The sequence below is a fragment of the Euwallacea similis genome, chromosome 16 (genome assembly GCF_039881205.1).
Source record: "Euwallacea similis isolate ESF13 chromosome 16, ESF131.1, whole genome shotgun sequence".
NCBI classification, from domain to species: domain Eukaryota; kingdom Metazoa; phylum Arthropoda; class Insecta; order Coleoptera; family Curculionidae; genus Euwallacea; species Euwallacea similis.
Window position 1 is genome coordinate 2565811 of NC_089624.1, and position 24151 is coordinate 2589961.

The 24151-nt window shown below is 33.4% G+C and overlaps 3 protein-coding genes across 4 annotated transcripts in view; 2 read left to right on the forward strand and 1 right to left on the reverse strand.

Moving 5' to 3' along the window:
• LOC136414134 (uncharacterized) overlaps positions 1-24151 on the forward strand; it is a 45601-nt gene that overhangs the window by 19800 nt on the left and 1650 nt on the right. For both annotated transcript variants that reach the window (XM_066397981.1, XM_066397982.1), the window contains exon 3: positions 23937-24113. In XM_066397981.1, the coding sequence (XP_066254078.1) occupies positions 23937-24113 (177 nt within the window). The remainder of the gene's footprint in view (positions 1-23936; positions 24114-24151) is intronic.
• Positions 6890-23765, forward strand: LOC136414136 (uncharacterized). Its single transcript, XM_066397984.1, has 2 exons — positions 6890-7652; positions 23472-23765. The coding sequence occupies exons 1-2, from the start codon at positions 7353-7355 to the stop codon at positions 23628-23630; spliced, it is 459 nt and encodes a 152-aa protein (XP_066254081.1). The 5' UTR covers positions 6890-7352; the 3' UTR covers positions 23631-23765.
• Positions 12840-13837, reverse strand: LOC136414135 (probable zinc transporter protein DDB_G0282067). The gene has a single exon (XM_066397983.1). It carries the CDS (start codon positions 13789-13791, stop codon positions 12976-12978), a length of 816 nt encoding a protein of 271 aa, XP_066254080.1. The 5' UTR covers positions 13792-13837; the 3' UTR covers positions 12840-12975.

The following is a 24151-nucleotide window of genomic DNA, read 5'->3' on the forward strand; positions in this document are numbered from 1 at the left end:
TAGGCATAGGGATCCCTCATAGAAATCGATTCAGATTTCTATTCAAATTAAATTTAGGATCCAGACATGTAAAAAAATACAGGGTGTCTCATTTAAAATAATCGACTTTTCTGCTTTCAAAGTTCTTCAAATGCGACATTTTTTTTTGGGCACCTTGTATAATATTTATAAAAACTTTTCCTGCCAACCTAATCTATTATGTCTGGTTAACATGTCGACAAAGTTTCATAAAGTCAACTTTGATAACAGCTAAGAATTTTATAATTTAATAGAATGGTGTTTTGGCAATTTTTTTCTTTTAAATCAAAATATCTCAATAACGGTTAGGTTTAGGTGTAGGGAAATCTAATAGTTATTTGATCAGTTTAATGTCTGGAATCTAAAAGTGCAAAAATATACATAGTGTTCCATTTGAAATAAAGAAGTTTCATATTGCACAAGCTTTATGCTAAACCCTGTATAAATGAAAATATTTTTAGTTTGTAGTGTTGAAAAAATTAAGTATGTTTTGTCTTTACACTTTTTCTCTAAGCTTAATAGTTATTGAGTTATCCTCCGTGAACATCTTAGTGGGACACCCTGTATATATACATATATATATATTTTTAAATTATTATCATTATTTTTTAAAATTTTATTATACATATATGTTTATTATAATATATAATATAATAATCGGAAAACTCGGAAAAAAATCGTGTTTATTTCAAATTCCTATTAAAGGTATACAGATTCAAATTGTGCAGTATGTACTTTTTACCAATTTTCTAACTTGCTCTTTGCGAGAAATTTTTTGGACACCACATATATATTTCTATCACATTGTTAAGCTGATTTCATATTACGATTATATAGCCCGAAACAAACGGTGAGCAATAGTATGTACATATGTACATATATGTATATGTTACAAATATTATATCTTAGAAATTACAAAAATATCGTTAGTATTAATGCAACATTTAGCACAGCGTCGCAACAAATAAATGTGTATGTACTTACATACATATATCTATATCAAGCCTGTAGATAGTATGTTTAGAAAATGTGAAATTTTCTAATAAATGGTGCCGATTGACAGTAAAGTAACTTTACTTCTGTGTGAAAAAATCATGGTAAAAGGCAATGATAAGAGTATTTAACATAAATATTTATTCTTTTTTTTCTACGGACTGAATTCCAATAGAAAACATATGGGGGTAATGAAAATTGAAGTCGACCGAAAAGCACCTCATACTAAAATTCAATTAGTGGCAGCCGTTTTAGAATCGTGGGAAGTAGTAACTGAGAAGTATGCATCCAATTGATTGTTGGGCATCCTCAATAGAACGCAAACGCGTTTGAGGATGAATAGGCAAAGTAATAAAATCAGTTTGTGAACTTTTATGTATAATTAAATATTGTTGATATAAACAGAAAAAAATTAGTCATAACTTTTTTAAATCCAAATACTTTATAGACTGTATTATATCTCTCTTCTGACGCGATTTGACAGAGGAACTCAAATTCTCATACCCTACAGGAAGCCAAATTTTGGTTGCATTTCAATATTTTCCGCATTTCAATATGTCTGAAACGATTGGTATCTCAGAAAAAATAGGTGAATAGGTAGAGAAGCAGATTTTTAAGTTTGTGCGGATCTTATTTAGAAAACATAATCTAAATTATTTGGAATACAGATTCTTCACAACGAAGAAAAACGAGCCCGTTGGAATGCTTTTCAAGGCTTGGGAAACATTAGAGAACTATCAGGAGTTCCAAAATTTACATATTTGTAAAGCCGGTATTGGGCTGTCAATTTATTCATGAATTTCTTCGAAAAGTCACATCATGAATTAATTCAAATATGTAAAATATCTTTGACACTGAAAATTTTACCGTGAATTAGTTTACGAAGAAATTCGCGAAGCTATTCACGAATTAAAGAGTGTTATTCGGAGGAGGTTTCTTTACCACCAGGGGCAAATGAATATGTTCTAATTGAATAGCATTCTTAAGGAGAGCATTAAATGTTCCATTGCTTTGCATCACTGACTTTAAGTGTATTGCAGTTACCATTGATGTAGTCAAGAATCTGAGTGATAGGCAGTACATATTTGACTTGGAGCTAGCTCTATCTGAAAAAAAAAAAATATATATATATATATATAAGGGCTGTGACTAAGTATTAATATTGGTTATACAAAACCAAAAAAATTGAAAAATGTAATCTACATGAACAATACATGTCATTACTGGTAACTTTCAGATTAGAGTTACTATTTACACTAAATAGCTTTAAAAAACGCAGCTACCCAACCTGTTGATCTGGTAGTTAGATAAGGTAAAAATTCCACGTACTAACCATTAGAAAGCATACAACTGTTTGGAATGAAAAGCATCCTAATTGCGTCGGTCGTGAAGAGCCAATCACGATCTAAAAAACTCAGAAGTATTTCGTTTAGTTTTATATCAGGGAGAGCTCTATTCACTTTGTTGATTCTCTGAAGAAGACAATCGTACCGTAAAAATTAAACGAGTTTGATGAAATAAATTTCTATTTCTTGAGTGTAATGTAGAAATGGTCAATTTGGAAGTAAAGCTGCGTTGTTATTTTGACATCATGCAATGAGAACAAATTAAAAAGACTTGACTGACAGTTGCTACAAAATAACAAGGAATAAATTCAATAACGGTAAAAAATTCCACTTTGGAGTCAGATTATCCACTCTACTTCCTGGTAGGACATCAAATTGACGTATGCTTGTAGACTTTGTCAGTTATGAGATGGCAATAATTCTCCAGGCATTCTGCAAAGTTGAAAATTTACACTATGAGCTCAGATTATTCAATTTTTACCTCTAATTGTAAGATGATTTCACATTGATCGGTTGTTGCAGACAATTTCACTTATAAGAGTATTAATATTTCGTTTTGATATCTCGTCGAGAGAAGGAATTAAAAAAAATAACCTAATGTAAAAATTCGCCACAAATTCCGCGAGGATGAAACCTTAGAATCTAAGGTGTTTAATAGAAAATTTTGCTATATATTTTCAATAATTATTTTTTGGTTGTTAGGCAGGCATCTTTGGCATAATGAACTTACTATAAATACGAAAAATTTTCAAGATAAATATCGCAGATGTGGAAGAAAGTTCTTCAATAGAAACCAAAGAATTTAAGAGGAACGCTTTTTGGAACACGCCTTTCAGGTGTCCGTTTATTAATTAAACCTTGCCACTTGTATATACCTTGTCGGATTTTTTAGCATAAATGCGTACTAACATGACCGCAAAAAGTCCATATTACATGTCCGCTTTATCGGCGACGATAAATCAAGCTTATGATTGGCAAAAAAAGTCGATCTTCCAAATTTGGCACCAGAGCTCGTAAATTTTCTGACGTCCATAATAAACCAGTGAATTCCCTTTGCTTTGCAAACAAATTGCCATTGAGAGAGTCGTTTGTTCGAGATCAACTAACTACCAGTTGCTTATTACTTTTTTAGCTTCAATTTTAGATTGTTATCAAAGGTAAACGCAACAGGGACCACCCGGTTAAAATGAGCCCATCGCAGCCCAAGAAAATGATAAATTAATCTACTGGGAAAATGGTCTCATTAGCATATAACTGATGCCGAATGGCGTTTTAAGCTCCGATAAGTGGCATGGATAATGTAATAAAGGTGGACTTGAAAGCACAGCTGTATGAGAGCCACTTTTAGTGTTAAGCTCAACTTCGCGACGTAAATACGCACGGTCCAGATGCTGCAGACCCATCGCTGGGAATTTTGTCTGCCGGGTTTAGATCGGGTTTGCGGGCCGGCCCTTTTATTTGAGCATTAATTTATTAGTTCAAGAAATGCGTATGCGTAGTAGAATTAACTAATTTTGCAGTCATTCGTGGTTTTGCTGGTGTCGTATTTGAGAGTCGATTAAAAACCTTTTGTAAGTCAATTTTTCTCCAAAATTTGCATCTTTAGTTATCAAAATTAAGTTAATTTTCCAGAGAAAAGTCACTTCATTTGATTAATTGATAATTCCTGTTGGTAGTTGTCTGGTTTGATCAATATTTGCGTAACTAAGGCAATTGACATCTTAGAAATTCCAGTAATAATCAATCATTTGTGATGATTTCCTGAAATTGAACTTTATTAATGGGTGTGTAACTCATAACGAGACATAGTAATTTTATCTGATGGCATGCAATAATTGACAGCTAACGACGAAACGTTTCGGCTGCCGCGATGATTATCTCCTAGATTGGAGTTTAAACAATAATCTAAGTGACGCAAATCCGTTACGATCTTAATTGATAATTTTTTCAGCATGCGGGATTGGTTAATCTGATGTTCAGCAACACAAATACCTACCGTTTATTAGGAGCAAGTTGTTTAATTGAGTTTTTTTAGGGCAGTTAGAATTAAAATGTATGTGTATATAGGCTGAGAGGGTTTCCAAATCGAGTTAATCGATTTATTCGGAACTGAGGTTAGTTGGGACGGTACTTCGTTACACAAGACGAATGATCACATTTGTGATACGTTAGAAGATAAGCTAAAATTGAATATCTCATATTTTCCTGGATTTAGTCAGGTTCAACTGTACTTTTCAGGATTGATCAAATCCAAGACAAATCTCATGATATGATTCTGCAATTATTTTTATCCGATTTTCTCGTAGCGGTAATTTTGTCATAAAATATTGAAACTTACAGTTATATGTGTATCGCAGTCTATTAGATACCTACATCCGATGTCAGAAATTATGGAAGCCTATCAGTAATTTGGTATACATTGTATTTAAGGTTTAGAACCCCACTTTATATAATGATTGTGAGGACATCAAATCAAGTTGATTCTGCATAAGGTGATTCACGATACAGGGTGTATTATTTATATTTAAATGCTAAATATCATTGATCTTGAACCTATTGAAATAAAAAGTTTTAGACAAGACTTTGTCTACAGGAATCTTTTTCTGTGGTAATTACAGTTACTTTGCAGTGAGTTCAGACTTTTCTACTTGTAGTCTTTATTCGTATTGAAAGCTCTAGTTTACTCAGAATTATTAAGATTTTGACGTTGCTTTTCTGTGAAATTTGTATTTGTACCTTTGCATCCTACTCAATTCAAAAGGTAGAAGAGCGCTACTTTCCAACTCTTTAACGCTGACGTTTTCCTTTTCTCAAAAGAAAATCAACTTATGAGCTTGGAGACATGTTAGCACAGCTATTTTTGGTTTTAAATTAAAGGGTCTGCAATGTCATTTTAGTAATGTAATTGTAGCCATATTTACTTTTTAACGTTAACTTGGTACCTTCAACTTTAATAAGCCTCTAAAGAACCACAATAAGCAATAATCTTATTTATCTTCAATGTACATATTCAACGGGAGGCAGCACGTGCGTCTGCTTGAAATGTTTATCGACCAATTAAGAACAATTTTCTTTATAAGCAATTAAGAAAATTTACTGGCTACGTTGAAGCATGTAAGTTCCATATTTCCGGTACCTACTTTCACAGACTAGAGTAATCAAACTTAAAAGCCGGATTATTAGTACTTATAAATCATCAGCCTATTTACGTGGGAGATTTGATTAATTTCAAAAACGGTCCGTTACAAATAGATTTAGAACGCCTACTAATGTCTTTCCGACTTTAATGTAACTCGTTTTTTGCTGCCAGACTGCGTGGCAGTTTAAATTGACGGTTGGTAAAACTATTTAATAATGATGATGGAAGAGGCTGTAGAATGACCTCACAATAACAGAATTGAATCAAATTATTTTTAAGCTGATGAAACACCGAAACAACACCGAAAGTTCAATGCTCTGTTTTGATAAACAGTTTTGCTTAATTTTGTATTGTGAGTGATAAAATTAAATCTTTTTTTTTTCATTTTTAAATGTTTATTTAAATGCTGAAAAAGTACTTCCAGATACAAGAAAGATAGAGTAGAAAAGTAATATAGTAGTAATAGTAGATACTAGTACTAATAGTAATAAGTAGAGAAAGACTAGAAAATAAATATGGCCAGAAAATTTTCAGTTTTTGCATAGAGTTGTCTTGTCCTAGTTTAAGAAACTTTATCAAAAAATGCCTTGAAAAGAAATTGAAAAATTTTCTAAGGTTTGAAAATTATAGGATATCTTTAAATGCATAATAAATTTTTTATAAAATCTTAAAAAATCTATCCATTATCTCAAGGAGTTCCTAAAAGATACTTGGAAGTAGCAATCTAGAAAAAACTGAAGTTAACTAAACATGTTGGAAACATAAGGATAGGAATTACCAAACGGACGAAACGTCTTCGATCGTACAGAAACTTCAATAAAGATATAAGAGTTCGTCTGCAGACCGTCGTTAGATCACGGACACATACTAAGGACGAATGCATGTGAAAAAACGAAACAATACTTCCAAACAATAGAACAGATTGAACTAAGACTGATTATAAAGATAAGGCATCCTGACACCTCACTACACAATCCATCGAACCAATTATTATACGACTGCGCATGCAAAACAAAAATAACTGAAAGGCTGCAACAAATCCAGGCAAGATAGAAAGGCAACCGTCACAACTTGATCATTCTGAACCCCTTTGCCTTACAACACAATTCCTCTTCCTGTTCCCTACAACCACTTTATTGGAACATTTTCAAATGTATTTTTTTTTCCTTTTTTTTCTCTGCTATTTTTATGTATCGATGGTGTTTTTGTCACAAGGACAGAAACATCAAATGGTCGATAGCCTTTTTCTCTTTATATTCTCCCAATTTTTTTTCTCTATAATTTTCCGAAAACTGCTCTTGCCTAATTGATCATTCAGTGCAAGGATGTTCTTGACCCCTCCATTGTCAATGCGAAAAATATTTTGATGAATTGCTAATGTAAATTAATTCTTATTTGTTATAAGATGTATTAAAATGACTGTTTCGGTAGACGGTAACACTAGTAAACTGAATCATTTGACATGGCATGGTGATGGGAACATTCGTGTTTCAATAATTAGCAAAGCGGCCGCCAATTAAAAATTTCGACTTGACTGAATATGGCGAAGATTGACATGAATGCACATCGCAATGTCCAAAACATATTAATCTTGTCTTTATATGTAGTTGCACCTGTGCGAATGTATAATAAAAATTTGCTTATTACTTACCAGACCGATACTAATTATTAAATGGTAGTTGTAGCAACCTTGAATCAAAAGAGAAATAAACACAGTTTTTTTGTGTTTGATCTGCGTCTAAATAGTTATTTTTCAAATGGCGTCATCTGCAAATCGCACGCTCGGGAAGCGACACACTTCCACTACGATTCAGTGACAAACTAACAGTGCAAGAAGCCAAAAGGCAAATCCGGCTATGGAGCCAGGGTTTCGGTCGGCCACACCTCCACCATCAGGCGCGTGTTGTCACTGTCTCCATTCTCCAAGAGAGCAGAGACCTAAATCTCTGATGGAGAGTCTGTTGGTGGCGAAAATGGAACAAGTCACGATTGGACCAAGTGCGCATCCGCAACTAGTGAGGACGAATAGTGTTGATTCGTGTAGTTCCTTCGGGTCGGGAAATTCTTTGGCAGCTAGTGACATATGTCGTTGTGATGATTGTTTGCTGGGAATTGCTGATTTGTATGTTCAACCTACTGAGGAGAAGAAAAAGAAGGTAATTTATGATTTTAATTTAAAATAGAAGACAATAAAAAATTTATTACATTTTTTAAAAGTAGTATTTGAAATTTACGTTACCATCAATGGAATAGTAAGTATTCGTATTTGTAAACTTGACTCTATTCACAGCTACAGCTTCATGGATCCAAAGATCAACCGCAGATTGTTGTTTGTTCAGGCTTATTCATAACACAATAGATAAGTAGGTAATACGCACAAATTATGAGCAATTCGAGAAAGTTTTTGTGCTATTATCAAGTTTTAATATTTTGATTAATATTAATTTCCGTCCCTACATTGTTTTTTTTACATTTCAACGGAAGAAAGTGCTACTTTTCCTCCCTCCCAGGCATTAACATAGAATCTAAAAAAAAAATCTTTTCCTCCAGAAACTTATAACGTGTTAGTTTTAAAAGACAATGTTGTTGGATAAGTTCAATGGTTATGAAGTACATTTTCTCATCTTTTATCTAAAACAGTTGAATAACAATTGACATGTATATGGTTCATTATTTACTTAGGGAGCTAATGAAAAAGTTAGTCGTGATTGCCCCATTATTGTTTTACTTATGATTGTCATAGCCTCTGAGTTACGAAATAAATGTCCTGAAGTGCTTTCAATTATTTTAAAAAGTCTACGTGCAGAGTGTTTTAAGAACAATGGTACAAATGAGAATTAGGTACTAGAGGGTAAAAAAATAGAGAAACCCAGCTAGTCTTGCTTGTTTGCACAGGGTGTCAAAATAATTTTTTTTTATTTTATAAATTAGGAATAAATCTCCTAGTTCTCGATTTACAATTTTTAACTCTTTAAAAAAGTTAACGTAAAAGCAGAATAACACCCTTAATAAAACATTTTTAGCAATTTTGGAATATGCATATATTGAGATGTTTAATTTTAGGTGATATTCAGATGAGATTAATTTTGTTTTCTTTCATATTAAACAATTTTTTTTATACAAAGCCCTACACTCGACGGAAATAGAAGACATACAAGATAGATTACTTTAACTAGGAGTCTTTTTAAAATATTTGCTTATCACTATCATCGATGGGAATATCGGGAAACAAGTTACCCTTTTAACTATATTCTTTTATCAGTGTGAATCGTCTTTTAGGTTATTCTACCGGTCTGTTCTCAGATGTGAAAGCGCTAACATTTTAAAGCAATCTACAAGTTTCCAACTCAATTGGAGAAAGCAGAGTTTATACTATTCTAAAAGAACAAAAATAAATCACGATTTGTTTTCTGGAGCTCAGTAGTATAATTTTTGTATGAAAGAGCTAATTGTTTTCTAATTTTAGTTAAGTAGATAAGCTGTTCTTCTCTTTCAAGGCAATTTGCAAATTTATTATTCATATCCAAATTGTCAAAAACATTGCATTCTAAATGATTGACTTTTGTTCATGTTACATTTTAAAATTTTTATCATCCTTACCACAAGGCTATAACATGTTTTAAAATTAAAGAATATATTCAAATCTATGCTAATTTCTTTTGATTTATTCATTATAAATAAAAAATAATCCCATCGGTTCACTCCCGTCTCACAGAATCCCACTCATTACATAAAACAAAACTGGTTACATAAATAGCTATTGAATTTCAGACTTATGTAATATTTTTATCTTATCAATTTTTTTATTAAATATAGTACAAATAATTTCTTACATTTGTGGATGGCTCTATCGCTGGTTTGGAAGTTTTTTGATTTTCATTAACTCTATGCATTCGCATACTCGTATGTTTTGATATATGTTTTTGAAGAATATTTTGAAACAAAGCATATGGTCTTGAAATACTTAGTCTTATCAGAGAGTAAGTATTTGTTAACTATTTTTTAGTATGCATGTATCAATCGATGATTACAGCATGCTGTAGTGTGCATAAAACGCTTTTTATGATGTTTATGACCTTTAAAACCATATATGTATGGTTACTAAGGAAACAATATTATAAATTTCAATTTAGGTATATCAGTTATAATATTGATGGACTTGTAATAAAAATATTGTATATTATTCGTATATAAGAGCCTTTAAAGCTTTTGCACCTTATAAAAAACATTCCACTATCAGTAGTGCTTTGCAATATGTCGCATGTGTTTTAAATGCCTTTTTATACATTTACCCTATAAAATACTATTTTGTATGGTATGATCATGTGTAATTTATAGTCAGTTCATGATCATGTTGTTTTATCATCGTGGACAGTTTTGCTCAATTCGTACAGACAATTGCAGATATTTACCTTATTGGATAATTTTGTATCTTGCTAACAACGTTTTTTCGTTCAATATATGATCACAAGATCACAATAAAAACTATGTCAATTAGAGACACTTACAGTATGAAAAGAGGATTAACTGGGAACATCGAAATAAATAATTACATCAGGCAATATCTAACAAAATAGCTAAAAATTAATTGAGACTCAGAATGGGGGTGCAATTTCGTCGTACTTCGCTTATCGACTTATTTTCGATATCTTTTTATATCGTTTTCATAGGTTCATAACGTAACTATTTAGGCTTACCCCAATGGATTGTTAAAAGAGGTAATTATTATGTTTCTCAAGGTCTTTCTCATATTTGAAATTCAGCATTAAATTAATGGATAAATAGGGTGGTAAAAGGAATAATATGTAGAACAATAATTTACACCAAACTCCCTATAGTTTTGAAATATCTTTAATTCTTTGAACAATGGTAGTTAGAAATCGGATAATAGTTTTTTTCTTCTTTGGGTTTACGAAAAAATGAATTCTCAAGTTCAAAATATGAATGTACCAACATTTCATAAAAGATCCTGGTATTAAACGTAAATATCGTTGTATTCGAAGGGTAAGACGAAATAAAATCACATTACAGCAATTACATAATACACAATACCAATAATAAATTATAAGCAGTATAGTATTATAAACATGCACAAACACCAATTTATCATTTGTTATGTCATGAGCAACAGACATGATCTCGGTGTGTAGAGCGTATTGCGAATTAAACCAGTTTATGGTGTGAGGTAAAGAAACTAAACAAATGTTAGACACACCTTATAGGAATGTGATATAATGGAATCGTCGTGCGTCAATAATTAATTACGCATTTTTTAAATTAGTCGAGATAGCAGGACCTGAAACCATAGTGAACAGTACTAGTACAGTACTAGTATAGGCGGTACTGCTATCTTTTGGGTGGAAAGCACTGCACAATATACTATATTTACAGGAAATTTGTACGAGTTGTTTAGTGTGAGAGCAGATGGCAGTAGTAGTTTTCTTGAGTGTCTGCTGAATTGGGTGGTTTAATGGACTATTTAATTATGCTCAACCAGCATAACATTAAAGAGTGGTAATGCTTGTGCGTCAAAAGGATCTTGAAGAGATAATAATGGTTATGACGCTCTTTTATGGTCGCAATTATAGGATACTTCATAAATAGAAATGCATTCTTAGAACACATCTTTTGTAGACATTCAGTACCTACTTACGTCTTCTAGTTTATAGCTTCAAAATCATGTAATAACAAACTCGGTACACAACTAAATGTCAAGACATGTCGGCGAATTTGAAGAGGTAATTGCTGACAACTATGATCCTTGGTAGCACTGTTATCAAGACACAGAGCATCGATATATTCATTGGTATACCATTGGTTTTTCTCAAAATAAAAATATCCAATATTAATATTTTGGAATTTTTTATTTAATATGGTCCTTATATCACATCGTTTTCGAGTATGGTCGCAGTATTAGCGCTGAGCAGATAATGAAAAAATAATTTTTCTTTTTCTGGAAATCAGCGCTGTTCTCGGAAGGAGGAAGCTCGTGGTCGTGTCTAGGTAGTCTCAAAAATCTCAGTTTACTTGGCATTTCAAGATTCATTTCTACATTACTTTCTTCTGGAACGAGCCCAACAGCTATGTACACAAAATCTATTAGCTTATTTATTTATGTTTAGAGTGCATTCTGTTTTAAGTTTGGAGTTTAGTTTTTTTTTCTTGCAGAAAATAAATCTCCTATGCAAGTACATACTACGTCCCGAAGTAATTAGTTTGATTTTTGACTCAAATAATTATTGATCTGACCTTTACGTTAGAAAGGTTGAGTAAATGAATGTAAGTTCAAATGAATGATTTTCATGTATAAATATGTAAACACACTCGTATATTTAAATGTGTGGCTACTATACACGAAATATCACTCAGCACAAAATTATTATACTTCATCGCCAAGATATAATGTACATACAGCATTAAACTTAAAATTTTTGTGATTATTGTGGGGATAAAACTTAGAATCTTTTGGAAAATAAAGGCCATTCTCTTCTGTGGTTAATATTGGGCAAACCATTTTTATTCTGAACTAAGCACTAGTTTCGTGTAATCTAGATATAGTAAATAAATATATACATAATTAATGAATTCTAATTAAAATAAATTAGGAAGTAAAGAATTATTAAGGAATATATTAATTTCCTTACGGCAGGAAAATGCTTTAGGGTTTTTGCAGATAAAAAAATATACAAGACCAGCGTTATATAGTGATTCATTACATAATTTCCTTCAAAAATCAGTCAAATTGGATCTTTTACTTTCACTGTTTATACTTGGACGAGCGATCTTAATTGAAAATTTTCTTATTCTGGATGAAAAACTGTTAATTTGTGTAGTAGTTCAATACGAGATTAATAAACCTGTGGTTATCTTGTAGTTATTTTTACTGCAAATTGATAAAAACTGTGAAGACGTAATTGTTCAAAGCGTACAGGTTTTTCATTTCCACATAGAAAAGTGACATATTTTTGTATCTGAACTCAGATTTTGTACAAATATTGAGGGGTCGGACACTGTACACAAACAACTCCAAAGACTTGTGCGTTGCACCATAAATCTCTGTTGATTAACTAACAAAATATACAACATTAAAAACTGTCACTAATCTGCTTAACCAGCTTATTTATTGTTGTAACCGCAATTATGCTAACAAAATAACACTTTTCGCTCCATTGATTAAACGACACAGTTAAAATAAATCATTTCATTATTATGTCAGTGCTTTTTTCCAAATTCCGATGCGATTTTTGTCCACTTTTTGGATTCATTTTTGCCATAATTATTGATGTAGAAAGATTGCGCGAAATTAATTGACACAATTCGTCGAAATGAAGGTAAACCTTAGGTCAGGTGTTATTAAATTAGATCTTTATTGTAAATTCTGATAACAAAACAAAAACAACAACAATCGTAACATTATCAACAAATCCGACAAATTCGACACGATGAGCGCTATGAAAATTCTCTATGTTGCACTGAAGCTTAATGCTTGCTGTGCTTCTTGTGTCCCCAGTGTTTGTGGTGTTCGTGGCCTCCCTTCTTTCCGTGGTGGTGTCCGTGATGGTGATGGTGTTCATGTCCTCCATGTTTCTTGTGGCCTCCATGCTCATGATGGTGTCCTCCGTGATGATGATGTTTCTTGTGACCGTGATGTTCCTCATGGTGTCCTCCCTTCTTGTGCCCACCCTTCTTGTGTCCTCCCTTCTTGTATCCGTGTTCGTGGTGATGTCCTCCGTGTTTCTCGTGATGACCGGAGTCGTGATCTTCATCGTAGAAGTGTTTCTCCTTTTTGTATTCATCAAGTTTGTGCACATCGTGCCCTCCGTGGGTGTGGTGACCCTTCTTATAGTGTCCTTTTTCCCCGAATTTGTGACCTTTCTCGCCCTTTTCTCCTTTGTGGTGGTGACCATGGTACCCGTCGTCGTGGTGATGGTGCTTCTTGTGGCCGCCGCCCTCATGGTAATGATGGTGGTGTCCCTCCTTGTCATGATGTCCTTTTTCCCCTTTCTCATGATGGTGGTGTCCCTTGTATCCTTTGCCTCCCTTTTCACCATGGTCAGAATGATGGTGGGAGTGGTGTTTATGGCCGCCTCCTTTGTCCCATTTGTGGCCACCGCCATGTTTGGAAGCTGCGGTTTCCAAATCTAGAGCTTGAGTTTCGGCAACTTGAGCATCAGCAACTTGAACTTCAGCAGCTTGAGCTTCGCGCCTTTGCCTGGTAATTTCCCTGGCTTCAGAGTAACTGAAGGCGCAAAGCACCAAAAGGGCTACCACGCACAGCCCTCTAAGGCAATTCATTTTTCGATAGCCACTGAGGAACACAAATTGTGACTGATTTGGTTGAATGCGGTAGTGGCTTTTATATGAATATCCGCAACAATGGTTTTATGATTTACCACAGACAAGATTAGGGTTTTTTTATGGATACAGTGAAATTTGTATTCGATCTGTAACATTTATTGACAAACTATTTGCCTATTGCATCTTGCGGTAAAGAACTTTCACTACTTCGGACACTTTTTTTACATGATGTAAGATTCTAAATTCGTTTGGTCTGGGACAAATTTGCAGCACCTGTTTTTTGTCCAACTACCTAGTATCTTTAATAAAGCTGACTACATGCATAGGTCAAATCTAGGTCGGGGATCTACTTGTTTTGTCACCTTTAAGTAGTCCGTGAATAATTCGATTGCAAGCAAGAAACAAGGCCTGATAGCAACATGCTTGGTAGTGGCGTTTCTATAGTCCCTAAGTATTCGCTGATTTGCGGATATTAGCATTTTTTACCGAGATATGTTTAATGTTAAGGTATGCTGAGTGCACTAATTTAATTTTCATTTCACTGTATTTTAATATAAGAATGAAAACTAGCGAGAGGACGAATGAGATCTTAATGGTATATTTTTTCTTTGCAGGTGAGTTAATGCAATCTGAGATGAAGTGATTGGAGTTAAAGGTAAGACCCTTATTCATTCTATCTAAATGCAGAGAACGACTTTTTTGCATTAATATTGTTGAAGTTTATTGTGAGCTGGATATTTTAATTTCACTAGGTAGTAAGGAATTTTAGGTCATATTTCGATCAGCGTTGTCTACGACTATGTTTCTCATATGTGTAATCAATACTATTCAACTTTTGTACAGTATAGTCTTACCAAGGTTGAGAACGATATATACACCCTTAATTTCGTTGGGATTAAATTTATCTATTGAGGATATAAAATTTATCATATTTTTGCTTTTTGCTTTCCCCATCGTCATAATATTTTTTCGGTATAAATCCTTCGATCTATACATATATCTATCGCTAAAATCTTTTTTATGTGTGTTATTTGATTTTTCATCTCTAATCTTACCACTCAAAAAGATCTACTGCTCCTCTTCCTGCTATGTAGAATGATTGACAATAATATCGTGTTTGGATTAATAACAAAATCATATGTAATGATACATCTTGTGTTCTTAATATAATGTGTTCATTACAAAAGGACCTTGTGTTAGGGGTGAAACGTAGGGCATTGATTAAGCCATCTGCTATTTACCATTAAATATCTGTCAAATAGATAACAGTTCATGAATTTATCCAACACAAACCTCTCATATTTCAACTCCCATTTAAGGTTTTTTTAATAATTACCCATTACAATGTCTTTATAATAAGGTATGAAAATGAACTTGTCTCTTGAAAGGGTTTTCTAGCTTTGTTTGTTTGGTTGAACAGTGGCGTTACGTTGATTCTTTGAATTCAATGCACGTTAACGGCCGTTCTCTAAAATTCTAGTTTTTAAGAAACCTCGAAAAGCAGGGTGGTATATGTATTTTTACCAATTAATATTTTTAATGCTGATGTGTTGAACTTACCTCAATTCTTCAATCAAAATGATGTGTACTGTATGAGTGTTTACAGCGATGTAATATCGAAGTATAGCAAACCAAAAAAATCTGTACCTGCAACTCCTTTGATCTACCGTTTGTAGCGGAGCATAGGGTGTATGAGGAACCATTGAAAACCGCCTCATATACCATAAAAAATCAGTTTTTTTACTATTAATTTTTTTTTCATATTTTCTTGTTTCTTATGGGAATTTCACATAAAATCTTAAAGGAACTTTCTGACATAGAAAGACGATTTAGTAATTTCATTTCGTTGTTCCATACATTTATAGGCCAAAATTTCACGCTCCAGTTGAATCATGCACTATTATGATTTAGCCTTTGTGAATAATAAATTGCCCTGCTATGTATTTTTTACCACTATAATGATTAAAATCTGGTTATATTCAGTTAGCAAAAGTCTTGGTCACATTGGCAAGCCATTTCACTCTATATATTCATCAGTTGTGGCTAGGTGGGTTGGATTAATTTTTATACCCTTTGAAATATTTTCATTCCATACCTCTTTCGGAGATTGATACAATCTGATTTTAGGGTGCTAAAGAATCCCACTACCGTTTGATGAAGTTTCCTATGTACATATATCTTCTTTAATCGCGTCTTGCTTCATTTCAGGGAGAATAACTATATACTCTCTGCTCGCTCGATAGCCAAATGTTAATACTGGTGAAGAGACAGTACCCTAATTGCTAAAATGAAGATATTATAAAAGAACATGAACTTTTCAGAGTTTTAACGTTACACAAATACGAAATATTCAACGCAAGTCGAATTTCGAGAATTTAACGATTGATCCGCTGAAGTGCAATGCTCTCGTTTCTTTTTCTCTGGGTCGAGATAATATGGATTGCATTGAATATTGACCTATTCTGTTATTCCCTCTCCCGTGGGTCTATCTCTCATCATTAAACTGCTATTTATAACAAGTGAATTTTTATCCACGCATTCCTACACATACACATCAACATGAATGCTGGCAATATTTGGCTTAAAAACCTAGATTCTTCTTCTTCAATCCCATTACAGTACAATAGTGTACGACCATGTTCTCATCGACCTTAATTCCTCGAAGACAAGTTGCATTAGCAATCTTTAGCCCGATATCGCCATATGCATTTATTGTTCTACATCAGTCTTGGGCAATGCCTAGAACGTTGCTCCATTAATGACTTCATTTGAGACTAAAATAATACAGTCAGTTGTTGTTTTAGAAATGCAAGCGTACGTCTATGGTAGAAATTATAGAAAGCAGATTCATATTATCATAATCATGCAAAACGTTCTCGAAATCGAGGATACGTATGTGTGCTTTTGACGTCAGCGTGACGTCAAAAGGTGTTATTTTCTATGGTTCGTTTACCCCGTGATTGTATATGTTCGTGAGAACTTGAGGCTCTTAGACCTAGGTCAGGTGGAACAATTGTAAGAGAATGCACGTAGATTCTATGCAATTCTGTGTTGACGCAGAAAGAAAACCGTAAATATGTTGTTTATGCTAGTATCAATATGTTGCACCAATCAAGAATATAGTAAATAAGTCAGTTTTTGATTTTAAAAAAATCATTACTTTTAAAACTAAAACTATCGAAAAACTGTGAAAATGTTGATAATAATATGATGCATTAAAGCTGAAAAATTTGTTGAAAATGACTGAGAAATTCTTTGCTTTGGAATCGATAGCTTTGATGGATATAAGTGATTCTCTAACGCCTTGCATATTAGATAATCTTTGCTATCTTGTTAGCTTAGGAGAGAGCCAATATTTATTCTCAAAATTGAAATTAATCTGATTTTCATATCCTTACTAAGTATTCAACAAAGAATGTAGTTTGTTTTCTCTAATACATTAACATTTAATACTGAGTTTCTCTAGAAGCTTCAGGTTGGATAAGGTTTATTTGAAGAAATTCGTAATTTCTGACTTTCTTTAACATGGACTTTACGTCTTATAACTCCACTAGTGCTCCAATTATTTACGGAAAGTTGTTTGCGAACGGGACTTTTTTGAAATAATTAAGAACAAAAATCTTTTGGAGACACGTACGATATAGCTAACTTATTGGTAGTTACATAGCTTGCCTAATTCAATAAAATAACAGTATTACCATATAATAATTCTTTTAGCTGTGTCCGTCCTTGTTAAGTTTACTTTCGTAATGAATCACGGAAAATAGTATATAGTGCAACTAGTACCGAAAATAATACTTATTACACTAAGGTAATATTTTGTTGACAGGAGCCAAAGGCGACTGCTTCATACTGGAGTCAAATTAACCTGAGCTAACATTTAAAACATTTCGTTTCAAACTTTAGGGTGTTGGAAACCTTAATTAAGGACTCAAAATGCGTTCGTCAAAACTTGAAGTAACTACTTCTATTTTGTTTTGAAAACTTCAGATTACTGGGTTTACTTCAGGAACCTTATCGATTTTTTTATAACTTATGGTTATTTCAACTTTGTGAAATAAGTTTCCTCCAGTCAGAAGTTTCTTGATACAAATTTAGAAAGCTATTTTTGCTTAGAGATTTTAGGCTGATTCAAGCTTATTTTATTAAATCCGAGAATGGACTATACTTTAGAAATTCCCCAGGAACTTCCATGTTTTTTTAATTTCATTTAGATATGGTTCTGAATTTCCAACATTATTTTGAGGTTTCTTAAGGAAAATTTGAATTAAGTTGATCATGTTAATTAGAAAAAAGCTGAAGTCAATGGGATTTACAATATTATCTTTTTTTTTTAATTTACCCTAATTTGTTCTAATATAATATTTAAACAAGACAAAAAAATTGCTTTGTCATCACGGGGTTCTACCACAATCATCTGAATCATGCTGGAGTGATAAAGAAAATAGTCATTAATCAATTTTGAAGAAAAAATCTGAATCAGCAGCGGGTCTGCGCTACTGATTGCTGATACGTCTACAGTACATTCAATTGGGTTCTACCTCTTCATCATCATATACATTCGAGATTCCCAGCGGTACGCTTGCGTTGGTACCAGTCGGAAATTCGAAGCAACATGTGTTGCCGCGGTTCGTCTAGTTGAAATATTTGGTTACTTTTCCGACGTAAACTCGTATTTTATTAAACAAACAGCCATGGTAAATGCGTCTAGTGTTAGATAGACCGGAACCGCATCTCATAGTGAATAATCGTCGTTTCGGTTAGTGGGGTTTTTGCATTTTAGTGTTGTGGAAACAGTTGCTCAAGATCAGTTGCAAAAGATGTAGCAGTTGCAAGGCATGGCCAATTAACTTTTTTTGGCGTGGAATTCACCAGTAACTAGGTTGACGTTGGCTTGGCTACCTGAAATAGTAATGTCAATGATAAACGACGCTTTGAACTCTGGCAACTTGAACGGAAAAGACGTGGGAACCACTCAGCCGAAGAACAAACTGTGCCTCGAGTTGTACCCAGATGGACGTCCCACAAACAAGACCAACAGAAGTTACTGCGGAGGTAGCAGTTTGAAGTCGCCAGCGATCACCTGCTCACCATCTCCCTGTGTTTTCAGTGAAGATCAAGATGGTAATCTCAGAGGTATTTTTGATTATAAGTTCTTCCCTGTTGGTTCATCATTATTCAATAAAAAGTACAATCATGTTGGTAATTAACAAGCTAAATTTAGTTCATAGTTGCTTGAGTAAACGATGTACAAGGTCTAACTAAAGCATTTTATGAAGATGTTTTTAGTACAAATATAATTTTATTAACATTTTGGAGAGTGTTCGTGTAAAATAGTGTGGTTTGGTTGACTACACTTTGACGTCACACTGGTTTAAAATTAAAACTTCAAAATTTCAAAAGAAGTGATAACATTGTTTTATCTTGAGGTCGTTATCCCTACTCATTAGTAAGGCCGATAGTAAGGTATCTCTATTTTTACCAATTTTCTTCTTTCAAATATTAAAGTTGTTACGCATAATCTCTATTATTGAACACCCTTTTCATTTGAGTCACCTTGCGTTTATTTTAAAAATTGAAAATTGTCGATTCGGATATTGATATCCGTAGAATTTGAAACAAAAAGAGTTGCGATATAAAAAGTGGATTGTTTATTAGATCGGCTTCTTCTTGCTGATTTAAAAATAATGCATTTCGTGGTTTTATTTCTAACCATTTTCACTCAATCGAATTATGCATTTGTATTCCATATACACAGTGCATAGAACAGGAGTCCCATGCATTCGATATCAGACGTCCGAAGTCCAAAAAATGACAATTTTGCTAATTGATGTTACACATTTGTCGTGGCCGGAAAGAAGCTTCTATTCGAAGTTTTACATTGCTTTCCAATCACTGTCGTTCTCGTCTATGCGTATGTTTATGTTACTTCTTTCGTTCAGACATTTGAGGTTTAGATGAGTTATTATGATTGAAAAATCGATTTTTTCAAGTTAACTAAGAAGAAGATTCTTCGAATGTCGAGCTTCGGACGCGTGAAACGCGAAGGTGATTTTTTTCTTCGTGTTATTTGGTTAACAATATTTTTAATCTTGGTATTTTCAGTTTTTCAAATAAATATCGGGAGACTCAAATGAAAGTGGTGTTCAGTCGTACTTGGTACTTAGTGCAATCTAACATTTACCAGAAAATGTATCAAAACGAACGAATCTTGTAGCTTGCTGTTTACTATGTTGGAATAAAACGATTATGGGAATTAAATTGGGAATCATCCGATCAGAATAAATTATCCAATCGGAATGATTAATAATTTCATGGTTTAATTCAGGATGACAACATCGACTGATGTATCAAATAGGATGTAATAAATCATTTACAACCTTTTAAAAATATTGAAAAATACGTATATCTCCAAATATTAAGAAAAATTCTAATTAATTCAGGTTTTTGATGTACGCAGGTACTATAAATTGTTTCCCGACTACTTAAATTAAAATGGCTTAAACTTATCAACCAATTTGTTTTTTACTTTGTCGAGTGCTCATTCTTCTAGCTAAATATACTATTTCGGATTTCATATTTCTTCTAAGTGATTGATTAAAGTCGTGTGCAAAATGAAGAGTGTTCTACTTCTATTTCTACACTATTATATTTTCTTTTCGATCGACTCAGTATTGACAAGTTCTTTTAATGTATACAAAGTCATTCATTAATAATATACGATTTTGCATTAATGCATAAATTTGGGTGCGTTGTGATTGGTTTGATGCGGCCTTAGCTATTTGCATCTGACCACACCACACAACACTTAAGTACGCTTGGATACTATCTGGTCTCTTGAGATGGTTTCAGTTTTTGACATAGGAGTTTTCAATCTCAATCTTTCAATGATCATATTTCAAAGTAATACGACTTTTAAATATAAAATAATAATTTTGTTGTTTTTAATTTTTTGCTGTTTTGAACGCAAAAATGTTGTAATTAACACGTATATTAAGAAGGGATTAGTAGCTTCAACCTTATTAACATTAGCAATGTCGATTAAACCTTATTGATTATTAATCGCCGTCATTAATAAACGTGTTAGTTAAGTAACTATTTTGGTTTTATATTAGTCGGGAGAGCAGAGAGTCGTCATTCCTGAATCCATCTGTGACTCGAATTCTTGAAAATTAAGTTCATAGAAGTTTTTGTGTACCAGTTGACCAAATTCTTTATCAGGAAGTCTGATTTCTCTCAGAAATTGTCATTAAAGGAAAGACACACAAATCAATTTTTTTTATTGTGCTGTGAATTATGAAATTGTTAAAATACACACAAGTCAAAATTGTTGAACCTCCCGATATTTACATAACCAGAGAAATTTGGCGTTTGCCAGCTTTCACTGTTTTTCGATTAACTGAAAACCCTGTGTTTTGATTGTTTTGCCGCAAACTGCCTATGGTTTTAATTAATTAATTGATAATTTCATTAGATTTATCCACATTTTTGTGTGCTTTGTTGCGATTGAGAGTCGTCCTGGAACTCAAATTCCAAGTTCCAATTGGGATTTGGATCCATTGTATTAACTGGCCATTTTAAACTCGTCAGCTTGAATTATTTAGCTCGCTCAAAGTGATGTTTTTTAAAACTTGTCAAAAAAAGGAAAAAATATTGATATTACGCAAAGAAATCATACTTCTTCGGTCAATAGTACAATTTAAATTAAAACGTACATCTAACTCTTTGAAGTGCATGTTAACCTCTTTTAACTTGTTTGTAAATCTTTCGACGAAAAAAGTCTGTTGAGGAATGTATTTCTATGTATCTCCAGGTTTACTATACCTAAAATGTCCTTGTTATGAGATTTTCAGCTAGATCTTGGATATTCTATGGCCCCACTGGTTGTAGTTGTAGCATTTCACGTTGGAAAAGTCGTTGTAACTTGGCCGAGTTAATGGGGGTACACCACTAGACTAACATCAGAGTTGACTTCCAGGCTAGATCTGTTGTCCTTCTCCTACGAGTTGGTTCCAAATTAATTTCCTTGTTTCGTTTTACGGTCTCTTTTTGCTTCACTAACTATTTCGCGCCTCGTCAAGCTTTTGTGAAGTTCATGTTCATCTCTATGCGATTTGGACGTAAAGTAGTTTGCTAATTCTCGTTAGTTCAAATCTATCACAATGTGTTCCTTAAATGCCTTAAACGATAGGCTTAAGTATATTAAGCCTAAGGATATCTTTTCAGACAAATACTGCTGTACAGCCCCTCCCAAGTCTTCTGGTGTTGTCTTGTGTTTGATTAACATAACACACTGAAGAAATAATATTTTGCTTAATTAAGATCGTATTTTAACACGTACATTCAATTATATAATTTATAAGTTGCGTCGAATCTGGATATGTTCTACTACACATAGATATACAAAACCGGTTATTAATTAATTGGCTTATTCAAATCACCCTCTTTTATTTTTAAAACCTCGTCATTCTCATGCTATTCAAGTGTTCAGGGATATGAGATTTTTATAATTACGTTGAAACTTGAAACGTCAGCTTGGTGAGTATTGGTTCAGACGTATCCCATATGAGTGACGTGCTATGTTTCACTCTAGGTCATTGTATAATTTACATATAAATGTCCTGTTTTTCTAGTTTTAGGCTCTAATCTAATTTAAATTTAACGCCATTCGAGCGCGACGACTTGCCAAAGGGGAATGTGATATGATAATTCGAAAAATTTGTAAACGCTTTCTCTCACAAGTACCGTTCATGATTAATGTGGAAGGGTGTTTAATTCATAGTTAAGAATAAAATGTTGGTTTGTCTACCAAGTGGTAAATGCAAAGGCATTGGGAATTTTGGGATATTCAATAGTGACTTTACCACGAGAAAAATAGATTGGGAAAGGGTGGGAGTGGGGGTAAGAAAGGTTCTAATAATGTCAAAACATGTATGATTATTGCTCCTCCAAATGGTTTTTACTGTTCTGCAACACTAAAACTATTAGGATAAATATGATCCACATAATTTAAATTCGATTAAACCTTAACAACAATTACATGAAAATACATTATTTTTCTAACTGATTCGCATGCCCTGGTTAGAACTAGTAGACCTACCTTTTTTCGCAAATTGCCTTCGTACATTTTAACCAAATCGCGATGTGCGATTGACGTCAGTTGGGTATATAAATACAATGTTTTAGTGGTTTGGTCAAGGAATTTTTCCTTCTAAATGCAGAGATACCGTAGCAAGGTAACTACTACTTTTCATTGGGATTATAATCATAAAACCGCAAAATTTTGCATTATTATGCAAATTTTTGAAAATATGGGGCGTTTTGCTAACATGGAATACACTCAACTATGTGGGAAAATATTACTTACAATATAACTAGACAAGGTTTTAGTCAAAGTTGTGAGAGAATAACATAATCGTAACCAGCAAGACTTGTTAATGGTGACAGCTTTTGATATCTTATCGGTTGCGACCTTCTTTGAATTATTCATAATTATTTTATTATTAACCTATAAACTTTGGACTTGGAGATTCCGTTACTAACTAGAAGAATTTTTATCTCAAAAAAATTTCAAAACAAATAAAATACATACACACAGTTGTATGTTTTCGTCACAATGCTTAACGACTCCGTAGATTTTGTTATAGTTGGTAAGTTGTTTCAAATAACGTTTTCAGACTACAACCTGCGAACTTCGAGAACGCCCTCTCCAGCGTCCCCCGCAGCATCCCCCAGGGGTTCTCCAAGGAATTCACCAAGATTCAACAGAAGCCGATTGTCATTTAGACGTAGTCAGAGCCCTGGAACCCCTCAGCATCCGGGCAGCCCCATTTTAGGAGGTCGTAGGGGATCTTATACAGGCTACGAGCAATATCAAAAAAGCTTGTTGAAGGTACCTTATTATGCAGAATACGGAGATCCTAGTTCTGATGATCTTAGTTCTGAATGGGAGTCTGAAAGGGACGAACCTATTAGGCATCAGGAGCGGGGAAAGGTTTGTATATAACGTAACAATACGGGTTTACCAGCGTCACTTAAATGGTAGGATGCAAATCAATAAGTCGTTCTCTGTATGCGAAGTTGGTTTATAATAGAAGGAAAGGATTTGTTACTTTTAGGCTCTAACGTTAAATTCATTTCAGAGTTCCGGTTGGAGAAAGTTGCGGAATATAGTGCAATGGACGCCATTTTTTCAAACCTACAAAAAACATCGATATCCCTGGGTCCAACTAGCCGGTCATCAGGGAAATTTCAAAGCAGGTCCTGACCAGGGAACAATTTTGAAGAAACTGTGTGTGAAAGAAGAAAAATGCTTTCAAGTAAGCTTTTACATATAATGGCACATTCGAGTATCCGA